Source organism: Pongo abelii, chromosome 1 (genome assembly GCF_028885655.2).
Source record: "Pongo abelii isolate AG06213 chromosome 1, NHGRI_mPonAbe1-v2.0_pri, whole genome shotgun sequence".
NCBI classification, from domain to species: domain Eukaryota; kingdom Metazoa; phylum Chordata; class Mammalia; order Primates; family Hominidae; genus Pongo; species Pongo abelii.
In genome coordinates this window covers 231,792,796-231,805,126 of record NC_071985.2, presented here as the reverse complement: position 1 = coordinate 231,805,126, position 12,331 = coordinate 231,792,796, and the positions used below count along the sequence as shown (strand labels likewise).

The window sequence follows — 12,331 nt, the reverse complement described above, 5'->3', positions numbered from 1 at the left end:
GGGGGCACGAGGGCAGCCAGGCACCACCCTGGCCCCAGGTGGACTCCCCAAGGCTCGCTGAAGGGCCGGCAGCCCTGGGCCTGGCAGCTCCCCTTGCAAGCCCCCGCTGGGGGCTGTCATCCGGGAGGCCCTGGGCCTGACCTTCGCTGGCTGCCCCTGGGCCTGGAGGCAGGACAGGAAGGGGCTGATGGGTCTGTTGTCAGCCCTGAGCGCAGTTTGCTGAGCTGTGGTCTTGCTGAGCCAGCCCACAGGCCCAGCGACTCCTGGCTTACTCAGCCCAGGCCTGAGGCTCCCAGGGAAGGCCAGGCCAGGCTGTGCAGGAACCTGCCTATGGGGCTGGGCACCTGGCCCTCCAGGAAGTCCTGCCTGCCTGCGAGGAGCTGCTCTGCACAGCTGGTCTCGACCCCCTGCTAGGCACCAGGAGCGAAGAGGGAGAGGCTTTGGGAGGGGGACACAGGTCAGGTGGGTCCTGTCTGGTTCCCGGCTGTGGCCTGGCTACGCTGTCCTCTGCTAATGCCAAAGGGGCCTGGGCATGGTCCGGAGGGTGTCCTGGCTGAGGCCCTGCTGAAGGGGTGAGGCAGGCATCCCCCCCATCCCCACCCTGTCTCTCTACCTCTCTGTGTGTGTGTCTCTCTCTCTCTGTGTCTCTGCCTCTCTCTGTGTCTCTGCCTCTCTGGCTCACAGACTCCATCTTCCATGGCAGTAACTGGCTTGATGCTCTCTTTCGGCGTCATCTTCGCTAGGTAACCATGGGTGGGAGGAAAGGAGGAGCGGCCACTGCTCCCTTGTCTGGAGGTCAAAGGAACAGGAGAGGCACAGGGAGGTGGGCAGGGCTGGGACCTGGAGCTCTCTCCCTGAGACTCTTCCTGGGGCAGGAGAAGGGGCTGGCTGGGGTTGGGGGTTCCACCTCCAACACACTGTGCTTGTGAGCTTGCCAGAGAGCTGCCACCTGGCCCCTGGCCTCAGGTTCCCAGGGGTGGCACCAGTAGGCCGTGGTCTGCAGGCCAGAGGCAGACACAGCCCCTACCATGCCCACCAGGTCCGGAGGAGCCCAACAGAGCCCCTTCCCAGCCTGGGAGGAGGCCTTAGCCCAGCTCATGTCCCGCTGTGTTGGCAGTCAGACGGTCACATGGCATGGCCACCCTGGCCCCAAAGCCGGTGTGTTTCCACCTCCAGCACCAAGAGCTGCCTGCCCTCCCCCGACACGCAGAGGAGAGCCTGCCCAAGAGGCCCAGGAAGCCTGGGAGACCATGGCTGCCGTGGGCAGGGCCGGTGGCCGTCACCACTTGCTCCAAGGCCTTTGGGAGCACATCTGCCCCCGGCCCGCGCCCTCAGCTCAGTGACGCTGCTCAGCCTGCAGCAAGTCTGTTCACTCACTGAGGCCCCAATGCCGGGTGTGAGGCCGGTGCCCGGGAATCAATCAGTGCCCAGTCCCGGACGCGGGCCCAGTGAGCAGGGGCAGGCGAGCCGAGGTCAGCCCATGGGCCCCCATCCTTTCATTTGACCCCACCCCAGGCTTGGCACTCAGGGACTGGTTCCGGCCCGCATGGGGCAGGCGATAGGGAAGGATCTTTCACAGGGGGACGGGCACACCCCGGAGCGGGGGCATGTGCTGGCGGGAGACGTGTGTGGGGGACTCTGCGTCCTCTTTCCAGGGCCTTCCTCCCCACCCCGAGAGAGCAAGGGGTCCTGGGACTCTGCCCAAGAGGTCAGCTGGACCAGACAGACGGGCCAGTCTCTGTGGCCTCCCCAGGGCCATGGGGACTGGCAGACCCAGAAGCCAGGGTGAAGGGACGCAGGAGACCCTGTGTTCTGTGACCCGTCCCGAGGACTCTGTCCCCACGGTGGGCTGCCTGAACAGAGTCTGAGGGGAGGGTCACTGTCCCTGGGTGCGGCCTGGCCTGCGGCCGCCTCGCCACTCCTGGTCTCTAGATGCTGTGCCCCGCAGTCCCCCCTCTCCCGCCCTGCTCCTCACCCCACGTCCAGCCCTCCAGGGCAGTGTCTGCGGCCACAGGGCTGTCTCCACAGAGCCTCTCTCCCCCAGCGGTTTTTTCTTTCTTTTTTTTTTTTAAAGAATTCAAATTTCCTGTGTATTTTAACTTTGGGATGTGGTGTGAGGAGTAGGGTGAGTGGGGCCGGGGCGGGAGTCCAGGTGAGGCCCAGGCGCTGCGTCTCTCCAAGGCTGGCTGCCCGTTAGCTCTCAGGCATGCTGGCCAGAGAGGTGCCAGCAGCCCTAGGAAGCCACGGCTCTCTGCTCCCTCCCAGGGTCCCCAGGGCCTGTCCTGGTGGGTGAGGCATGGGGACAGGAGCACGGCCACGTAGCCACCTGGCCACCTTCTGGGGCCCTCAATGGCCCCGGCAGCAAGCAGCAGGGGACACTGATGCCTGCCTGGGGTTTTGCTGTGATAACCAAGGAAGGTGACAGCCCCGGGCTTCTGTGTTCCCAGAGAGCTTACAGAAAAGTCAGCCTCGATGGACGGCAAGATGCACCTGTCAGCCACAAAGGAGCCCCCCGGGCTGCAGACCCCCACACCCGCCGCACCCGTGTGGAGAAAACAGCCCTGGATTTCCTGTCGTGGTTTTTGTGACTTTGAAAGCCGAGGCTACTGATTGGGAATTAAATCCCAGAGGACGCTGCTCAACACACTGGAAACCCAGCAGCTGCTGCTGTTCCCAGCAATTTTTTTCTCTCTAAATTGAAACATCATTTTCTATTTTTCCTCTGACACAAATGTGGTTTCATCCTGAAGTGAAAAAAAGCTACAGAGCAATTTGCCAAACGTAAGGGGCAGGCCCAGGTGAGCGCCGCTCACACGCAGTGATCAGGGTCAGTGTGACGCGGTGGTATCTGTCCTTCACAGGGGCTCCTCTGTGGGCCCGGCCTGGCCGATGTCTGCCTGCCTCCTGGGAGGCAGGTGACCCAGGTCGGAGCAGGCCAGGCAGGCCAGGAGCCTCCCCTCCGACGGGTGTAGCCAACCCCAAGGGTAAGGGGCAGTGTCAGAACCGCCAGGCGCTCACAGGGCTCCTAGGGACCAGAGGCTGGAGCTATGGCTGTGACGAAGCCGCCCTGGGCTCTGGGAGCCTCGAGGATGGCCGCAGCTGAGAGACACAGCCTTGCCACTGGCTCTGGGCTTCTAGAAGGTGCGGGAGGGTGGCTGCCTGCCTTGCTGTCTGGAATGGATGCCTGGGTGTCTGGGGAAACTTCGGGGTTGCCAGAGCCCCCCACATGCGCTCGGCCTCCAAATGGCAGAGCTCAGAACCAGGGGGACTTGGGGACACTCTGCCCTGACAGAGGAAGGGTCCCCTCGCTGCAGCTCCAGTGGCCTCCAGCTTGTCACCTCCAAGGATGGGGGACCCGGCACCCCACGATCTGGTCTGGTTCCTCCCTGCAATGCCCCCCAGCCTGCCCCTCTGCCCCCGGGCAGCAGGCTGCCTTCAGCGCATCCACCACGCTGCGCCCGACCTGGCCCCAACCAGGCTTTCCCTGAGAGCTCCCCAGGGCCCCCCACCGTGGAGCACCCCAGCTTCTGGGTGGATCTTCACCCCGTGTGCCCAGGGGCTGCCCCGGGTTCCTGCACTGCTGTGAACGCAGCTCCTCTGTCCACAGCCTCCCTCTGCCGAGCAGAAGCAGCTCCCTGTGCAGGTCTGGAGAGACGCCCCGGCCGCAGCTGGCCTGGGAGATGGGTGTGCTCCCAGGGAAGTGTACCTGGACGGTGGGAGGGTGGGTCTGGCCACAACGCAAGGAGGTCGGTGCTAGTCGTGGGAAGGCCGGGGACAGCAGCATGAGGGAAACATCAGGGGGCATGGGTCTGGTGTGGGGCTGGGGCTGGGCCCTGGACGCCCCCTCCCCAGGGCTGCAAACGGTGGTCTTCTGAGAGGATGGGGGCGGGTCTGAGGGGCCGCCAGGAGAGCAAGGGCCTGAGGAGGCTGGCTCCCTGCCCAGCGCTGGGAGGGCAGAGGGTGAGACCAGCCAAGCTGCACAGGCCCCAGGTGGGCAGGGTGAAGCCAGGGGCCAGGGCAGGCGCGGCGGGGCCAGGAGGCAAGGTCTCTGCAGTGGTCGCCTTCTGTGCTGACCGAGTGGCTGGCTGCCCATGGGCCATCTCAGTGTCCCCTCTCTAACAACCTTCTGGCCCCTCTCTGGCTGAGGGGCCCTCCAGAGGCAGCTGTCAAATGTCCCTGACCGTCCCCCCTGGTCAGTGCGGGGTGGGGGCGTCAGGCAGGCAGGACACCTGGTCAGCAGAGCTGATTGCATGCTTCCTGCCTCTTGCCATGGGAGCCCGTCCTGTGGGCAGGATTGCCTGGAGTGGGTAGTGCCAGGCGGAGGCCAGGGGGTTGGCTGGCTGGGCTTCTCTGCAGAGCTCTGTGGCAGGGAGACGGGGACCCTCCTTCCCAGCCCCAGCCTGGCAGGGAATTCCGGCACTGACCGTGGCTGGGCCTGGGAACAATGTGGGTGGGAAAGACATGCTGGCCTCGCAGGGTGCCTGGGCGACTGCCACAGGCCTGGCCTTGAGGCACGGAGACGAGCCACCCCATGTGTCCCGCCTGAGCCCCCAGGCTTCCCAGGGCTCCACGCAGATCGGGGGCCACAGCAGTGAGCAGGGACGTGGGCTCCAGTCCTGCTGCCTCGCCCGTGAGTGTGCGGGTGCATGGGGAGGGCCTTGCTGCTGGCGTGGGGCTCAAGGAGCAGTGCCCTCCATAGCCGCCACTGAGCATTTTATTCAAGCTGGCAGCCGCGGGGCTCTGGAGAATCGGGGAGCAGAGTCCCGCACGCAGAGGCAGCGTTTCCTTCCGTTGACACCGAGGTGGCCTCCTGTGGACACAGGGCCTCACCGAGGCGATGGCGGCTCTGGGGTGCAGCTGTGGGCGGCCTGCCAGCCGTTGGAGGCTTCAGGGCCTTCTTCCAGGACATGGGGTGGCTGGCCAGCCCTCTTCGCTACGACCCGCAGGTGTTTGAAGGCGGGGGGCAGCCTGCGCCCCAGGAACGGTGGGGTGGTCATGTCGCGGATCGTGAGCACGTACTCCCCTGCAAGGGGCGGGCTGGGCTGGTCCTCAGCAGGCTCCTGTCCCTTCCCCTCCCTGGCCTCAGCCCACCGCCCACTGTCTCATGTGCCCACTGGCCCCTGTGCCCCCGACCCTGGTCGTCTCTGCCTGGGTTCTGGGATTCTTGGCACTGTAACCACAGGACTGGCCACCGGACCGGTCCTGGGGGGCTGGACACACAGTCAGCGTAGGTGAATAAACTGATTTTGGGTAAAGGAAACCACCTCTGATCTCAGGCCACAGCCCAGCTATGGCCTCCGGCTCGGAGTCTGGCAAGGACGGACATGACCCTCGCATGGCGGCCGCTCTCAAGCCCCTGCTGCTGACCTGGCTGCGGGTCCCTGGAGGATTCTTTTGCAAATACTTTCCTACTTTTTTAGGAGAAAAATAATTCATTTCCTCCATAAACTGTTTTTAAAAATAACGAACCCTCTGAAGGCATGGTGTGTCTGGTTTGCTTTTGAAGCCCCCGCCCCGGCCCCTTCCCCACACTCGCGTTGGGGCTCTCTGGGTGGGGCTGGAGGGCGGCCTTGCTGGGGGGACTCGGCAGAGAAGGAAAAGTACTTTTCCTTTCACAGTCTGTAAACTGTCTGGAGAGCTTCAAAGTTGGAGAAACCATAAAAAAGAAAATAAGAAATAACAAAAAGTGAGGTTGCCATAGAAACCGTCCTCTCCCCTCCCCTGAGCCTGCCGGGGCTGGCACCCGAGCGTGGAAAAAGCGCCTCGGCTGGCCCGGGCTCACACCAGGAATGCGGCCGCAGCTGAAATGGGGGCAGGAGTCGGCTCACACCGCAAGGCAGAGCAACATTCCAGACGCCGGCCTGGAAAACAGCGCTCCCCTCGCAGAGCGGCGTCCTCCTCCGGCCAGGCCAAGGGCTCGGCCGCCTGTGCGTTCCCAGGGCTGGACGAGAGCGAGCCTCGGGGGCCGGGAGGAATGTGCTTGGCCCCGAGTCAGTTCCTTTAGAAAAAAAACCGTGGTTCTGGGGGGCCTTGCCAGGGGGACACACGTTCTGCAACCTGGCGGGTGTGGGCCACAGCGCCAGGCACCAGGGACAGCCTCCCTGGCAGGCGGAGGAAGAGCCCCACATGGCAATGCCACAGTGTTTCCAAGCAGCCCGGTTTCTAGGTGTTCCCAGGAATCCGGCTATACCAGCGGCGGCCAAGGCGCTGGCCGGGGGGCCGAGAGCTCAGTGGGCAGTGGCTGAGGAGCCCGGCCACAGGCCCCATCTGACCCCACTCCTGAGGCTGGCGTCCTGGCGGATGGGAAGGGCGGGCGGGAAGGGCTCTGGCTGGTGGCCACCGTGCGGCAGGCCGGGCCTCCATGGCCATGTGATCCAGCCCTGGGCCAGCTCTCACTCGGGGCCTCGGCCGTACATACATGGCTTAGCCCCAAGTGGCCCCTGAATCGGATCTCCCTTCGCTCCTCACCCCCAGAGCTGTCTCCGCTGAGCACATAAACCCTGGCCGAGCGGCTGTGCACAGATGCCAGCACCCGGCCGATTCCTGTCACTGTGGAGATGTCCCCGCCCCCGACCCTCACCCACCTGCCCCTCCTGGGATGGCCGGGACGCGGTGGCCCGGTTGATGGTGTGAGGGCTGCTGTGGGACCACGGGGGACACCGCCCGGGACTCCGGCCCCTCCCGTCACCAAGGCCTCACTGGCTACAGCCCTGGCCACACGGGTGCCGTCCCCACGACCAGGGTGGCTCTGCTTGTTCTCCCGCTGCGCCAGGCGCGGCTCTGCAGTGGCATCCAGACCCCAGTGAGCAGTGGGCCCAGACCTTCCAGCCTTTGGCTCTCCAGCCAGAACCCCAGAGACACCAGAGGAAGGGGTCACTCATGTTGGCCCAGGTGACAGAGAGGCTCTGTTCTCCGTCAGGCAGCCAGTCAGCCGCGGCGCCCAGGCCCTGCTAGGGGTCCAAGCCTTTGTGTAGCTGAGGTGCCCTGGCATTCGGCCCCTCTGGCTTGGAGGGGGTGCCAGGCCCAGGCTGTGGGGCTGAGCCCCAGGACTGGGGCGACTGGAGGAGGCCCCACGGCTGAGGGTCTGCACCTGAGCCTTCTCCAGGCCCTCGCTGCACCCCTCCTCGCTGTCCCCACAGCAGCCCCCATGCCGGGAGGAGCCTTCCGCCCAGCCCAGGCCCACCAGGCCCTGCAGCCGGCCTTGCTGGGGAGCAGCTCCTCATGGTTCAGCCACTGTGGGCCCTGACAGCTGCCCTTCAGCTCCCCTTGGCTCCCCCTGGACCCCAAGGCCTCCGTGCCCCTGTGCTCCCTGCCCCCGTGGCTTCCTCCTTTCTAGGACATTCCCCACATCAAGGGCTGTGTCGGCCCAGCTTCAAATCTTTCTGGACCGTCCCCAGCCCACAAGCCACCAGCCCCCTTCCCATTCAGGTCCCTGGGAGGGCCCAGCTGCCCCCCAGTCCCCCACCCACTGCCACCTACCTCTGGGGGCCCCAGGCCGAGTTCCCCCAACCCCACCTCCAGCCCTGGGCTGCGGCCTCTCGCCTCTTCAGACAGCGGCGCAGCCGGCGATTGACTTGGACCCTGTCCACCTACCTGGGTGTGCAGCCGCAGCCTGCTCCTCCGTGGCTGTCCCCTCAGGCCTGTGGAGATGACACAGCGAGGCCCCTGAATGCCCTGCCTGGGCCCCCACAACATGGCATCCCTGACCCGAACCAGGGCTAGTGGCTCCAGGACGGATCCAGGGCCCCAGCACGGCAGAGGCCTGCGAACCCCACCTCGGGGCCACGGGCAGGACGGGGAGAGTCCTCTGGCAGCCTGCACCCAGCTCTCTTCCCCTCGGAACCGTGGGCTGCCCTGTGCAAATCCTCTTTGTCTAAATTCTTGATGTGCTTATGGCCTTGGAGCGGGAGTGGGACTGACCACCCCATTTCCACAGGCTTCTGACAAGGCAGAGGCCTCCCAGGGTGCAGCTGAGAAGATCCCGGAGGGCGGCAAAGACCCTGAGCCCCTGAGAGACGGCGGTGCTGGAGCCTGCAGGGAGCGACTTAGGAGCGGCGGAAATCTCAGCAAGAGGGACCAGGAGGCCTGGCGGCGGTACGGTGTCCCCTCGGAGGGACAGAGGTCCAGTGTCACCTGGGAGTGCCATGGCTGGGAAAGGAGAGGTAGCGATGAGGATGGAAGGGGCCCAGGGGTCCTGCCGGGGCCTCCCCTTGGAGCCACTCACTGCCCTGGCTCCCTGAGGGGTGCAGCTCCTGCCCTGAGGCAGTCTTCGGGGGGGGCCACCACCCACCACCCACCAGGGTTTCTCATCTGCAACAAGCGATGGGCCTGTTCCTCCTGCCTGGACAGTGCCTCGGGGCACCCACGGGCTGGGGCGGGGGAGCAGGTGGGCCCTGAGGACATGGTCGTGGCCCCGGCGGGGAGGAGGCAGTCCCTGCACATGAGGAAGCTGGGCTGCCCGGCAGGTGCCTCCGATGCTCCTGCTGCAGGGACGAGAGGCTGGCTCCGTGTGGACACCCACCCTCCTCCCCAAGCAGTGAGATGCACTTCGGAAATGCATCTTACTTTCTTCTTTCTCTCCCCTTTCCTTCCCTTCCTTTCCTCCTTCCTTCCCTTCCTTCCCTCCTTCTCTTCCTTCCTTCCCTTCCTTCCCTCCTTCCCTTCCTTCCCTCCTTCCTTCCCTCCTTCCCTTCCTTCCCTCCTTCCTTCCCTCCTTCCCTTCCTTCCCTCCTTCCTTCCCTCCTTCCCTCCTTCCTTCCCTCCTTCCTTCCCTCCTTCCTTCCCTCCTTCCTTCCCTCCTTCCCTTCCTTCCCTCCTTCCTTCCCTCCTTCCTTCCCTCCTTCCTTCCCTCCTTCCTTCCCTCCTTCCCTTCCTTCCCTCCTTCCTTCCCTCCTTCCTTCCCTCCTTCCTTCCCTTCCTTCCCTCCTTCCCTTTCTTTCCCTTCCTTCCTTCCCTTTCCTTCCTTTCCTTCCTTCCCTCCTTCCTTCCTTCCTTCCCTCCTTCCTTCCTTCCCTCCCTTCCTTCCCTCCCTTCCTTCCCTCCCTTCCTTCCTCCTTCCCTCCTTCCCTTCCTTCCCTCCTTCCTTCCCTCCTTCCTTTCCTTCTTTCCCTCCTTCCTTCCTTCCTTCCTTCCTTCCCTCCTTCCTTCCTTCCTTCCCTCCTTCCCTTCCTTCCTTCCCTCCCTTCCTTCCCTCCCTTCCTTCCTCCTTCCCTCCTTCCCTTTCCTTCCTTCCTTCCCTTCCTTCCTTCCCTTCCTTCCTTTTTCCTTCCCTTTCCTTCTTTTCCTTCCCTTCCTTCCTTCCTTCCCTCCCTCCTTCCCTTTCCTTCCTTCCTTCTTTCCTTCCCTTTCCTTCCCTTTCTTCCTTCCCTCTCTCCTTCCCTTCCTTCCTTCCTTCCTTCCCTTTCCTTCTTTTCCTTCCTTCCTTCCTTTGCCCAGCTCTGGGATTTCACGTGGCCTCTAGGGCCACCAGGATGTGCCGGGAGCCAGTGAGGCAAGAGCCAAGGAAGACACAATCAGGAGGAACCTGTCACCTGGAGGTGGGGCGGTGCGACTTTCAGAGAAGGGCCCAGGCTCCCCTGCCTGCTGCGCAGGAGGCACACCCTGCGGCTTTCTGCAGCCCCGGGAGCCCCTGTGAAAGTCTGAAAATCATGGCCCTTGGCCGCAGATCTGGGGCCAGCTTGGAAACTGTTGTCACCTCCTTAGTAACCCCAAGAAATGAGAGCCAGGGGCCAGTGCTTTCTGTAACAGCCCCAGGCACAGACACAGACAGGTGCAGATGCCAGCCCCAGCTCCTCTCCTGGAGAGCACAGCCTGTGTGTCCTGCCCCATGGAGCACCCGGAGAACGTGCCGGCACCAGGGAGGCCTCTTGCCCCCCGACCTGGGCTGAGGAACTGGGGGCCACATTGCCGAGGGAACCCGCCCAGGGAGTCCCCTCTGCACCCGCAGGCGTCTGCAGCCCAGGTAGATGACGGTTTTGTGACTGCTTTCCCAGGTCAAAGAAGGTCAGAGCTTGGATTCTTGGTCCCAAGCCTTGGGGAGGTGCCCACCGTGGACACCCAGGTGCTCTGTCCCCAGTGGGCGGTCAGCTTCAGGCCTTGGAAAGCCTGAGGGGTGTTCCCTGTTTGGGGGAGCCTGTTCACTTGTGGGCCCTTGCCGGTGTGGGTGTGCGAAGAGTTAACGGTCGCCCTGCCCCAGCCCCTCCGTCTGCTGTGGGGTTATCATTCCACATCCCCGCTGAGCGCTGGGCACATCTGCAGGCCCAGCTGTTCCCGCCCGGCCCTCACACCTGCTTTGGTTTAGTATCCCTGCTTGGACAAGACAGGGCTCATTTTTCAGCCTTTAAAAGTTTCTAAAGAAGAACCCAGTCAATCCCTTTCTCTCGTGGCTGAACTCCCACCTGGAGGCGCTTCCAGCAATAGGGCCAGGGCACCTGGTGCCACCTACTGAGGACCCTGGTGCCGCCAGCTGCCCAGTGCTGACCCTGCAGCCGATCCCATTGTCCTGGGAGCTCTCATCCCTGGGGGCCCAGCCCCCAGCCTGCTGGACACCAATCCCCCACCCTGGGGCCAGGCCCCATGAGGACCACAGCCAGGTGCAGCCTGAGACCCACTGTCCAGTGGGTCTCCCGGGTGCCTTCCCTGGGGATGGAGGGGCTGGGCTGAGTGGGGCCTCCTGGCCACGGGGTCAGCAGCTGACAAGGCCCAGAGAAGAGGCAGAGCCCTTGGGGAGGGTGGGCAGGTGAGCCCAGCAGGCCGGAGTCACCACCGCATCACGCGGGCCCCTTTGGGTCTGTTGAGGGTCTATTTCAGATCGTGTCCCCAAGGCCCTACTGGGCTGGCCCCGTGCAGGTGCAGCGTGGAGGAGGCACCGGCAAGAATGCTCAGACATGGCACCAGCCGTGAGCAGGCCAGGCTCAGGCCAAGGGGCAGGCTGGGCTGCTGGGCTGACTATGTCTGTGTGTTTATGGCAGAGACCAGCATGCCCAGGAGAGGACTGGGGGGAGTTCCGGGTGAGGGGGGAGCTCTGGGTGAGGGGGACCCTGGCCTGTGCCCATGGGAACTGCCTATTTGCCCATCTTGGGGCCAGGGTGGAGGCGGTTGCTGGGCTTCTCTGTGCCTCCTCTATCTGCACCCCTCAGCTGGGCAAGCCAGCAGCACAGGCCTCCCCACCTGGGCTGTGAGTCACAGGCTGCTCTGCTGGCCAGGCCTGCCCCTAACTGGCCACAGCGTACTGGCCACAGCGTGCTGGCCAGGACTCACGCTCAGAGAACGGACACATTGCCGCCCTGAGTCCTGTCCCTGTTCAGACCCAGCCAACCCCGATAGGCCCAGTGGGTGGCCAGGCTCTCGCCCCATGTGTCTCCAGGCACCAGTGGCGGCTGCTGGCTCCAAGGCCATTCTCCTGGCTCCTGTCACCTGTTCATGGCAGACGAGGGAGGAACGGGTCGGTGTCCTGTGTCCTCTGGGCCTGGGACAGGTGAGGAGCCCAGGTGCTGGCTTGTCTCCACCGGCGGCCTTTCAAAGGGGACGAGGGACTGCGTGGGACGCTCTGCGGTCACTGGCGACAGAGCCAGGAAGGGGCTCTGTGGGCTGTAGAGCATCCACGATCTTTTCAAGTAAAAAAAAATTAATTGACTCCATCTGTGTTGGCCTAATGACGGATTAAATGACTAATCACAGAAGTCTTAATTAAGCCCATTTTTCTCGGAGCTGAGGAGGGAGGAGGAGCTTGGATGCCGACAGCCACCACTGAGCAATGACACACAAGGTCGCCGCACACACCCGTGCCTGTGGTCGGGCTGATGGACCCCGTCCCGGGCTGATGGGGCTCGGGTGGCCACGTTTTCCTATCATGAAGCATGGAATTAGGATTCCTGGGGCCAGTGCCACCCCCACCTTTCCTGTGGAATTCTCCTGTGTGGCTGGGCAAAGTCACGGCCACGTTGATTAAACGGAGTCCCTCTTCTGCAGCTGACATAATCTCACATCTTTTCAGAACCGACAGGGCTTTGTCCTTTTGTGGAATTCCGTAACACGCCTGGAATGTCTCTGCAGGAATGCAGCCAGAGGCCCTCTCAGAAACGCGTCCCCTCCCAGGGCAGCAGGCGGCGGGCACGTGCGGGGCCCTCATGTCTGGTCTGTGTCTACCGCCCACTACAGGGAGGGCCATCCCGTCCACGCTGTCTCCCCTCCCACAAGCTGGGGTTCAGCCCCAGATGGACATGGGGCACGTGGTGAGGCAGCGACTTGGCAGCCAGATTCAGTGGATGGCGCAGGAGCCCCTCATGCAGTCTCCCCAGAGCCACTCGGGACCCCTCTCCTGGTCAGCACC

At 63.8% G+C, this 12,331-nt stretch overlaps 1 protein-coding gene across 10 annotated transcripts in view; it reads right to left on the bottom strand.

The window, feature by feature from the left end:
* Positions 1–4,695: 4,695 nt before the first annotated feature.
* MORN1 (MORN repeat containing 1) overlaps positions 4,696–12,331 on the bottom strand; it is a 63,938-nt gene continuing 56,302 nt past the window's right edge. For 5 of the 10 annotated variants that reach the window (XM_054557365.2, XM_054557359.2, XM_054557375.2 and 2 more), the window contains 2 exons: positions 7,594–7,640; positions 4,699–5,023 (listed from right to left, as the gene is read on the bottom strand). In XM_054557365.2, coding sequence (XP_054413340.1) covers positions 4,827–5,023; positions 7,594–7,640 — 244 coding nt within the window. In that variant the 3' untranslated portion in view covers positions 4,699–4,826. Of the gene's footprint in view, positions 5,024–7,593; positions 7,641–12,331 lie in introns of all 10 variants that reach the window. The other 5 variants (XM_063715756.1, XM_063715749.1, XM_063715762.1 and 2 more) reach the window with 2 other exon arrangements.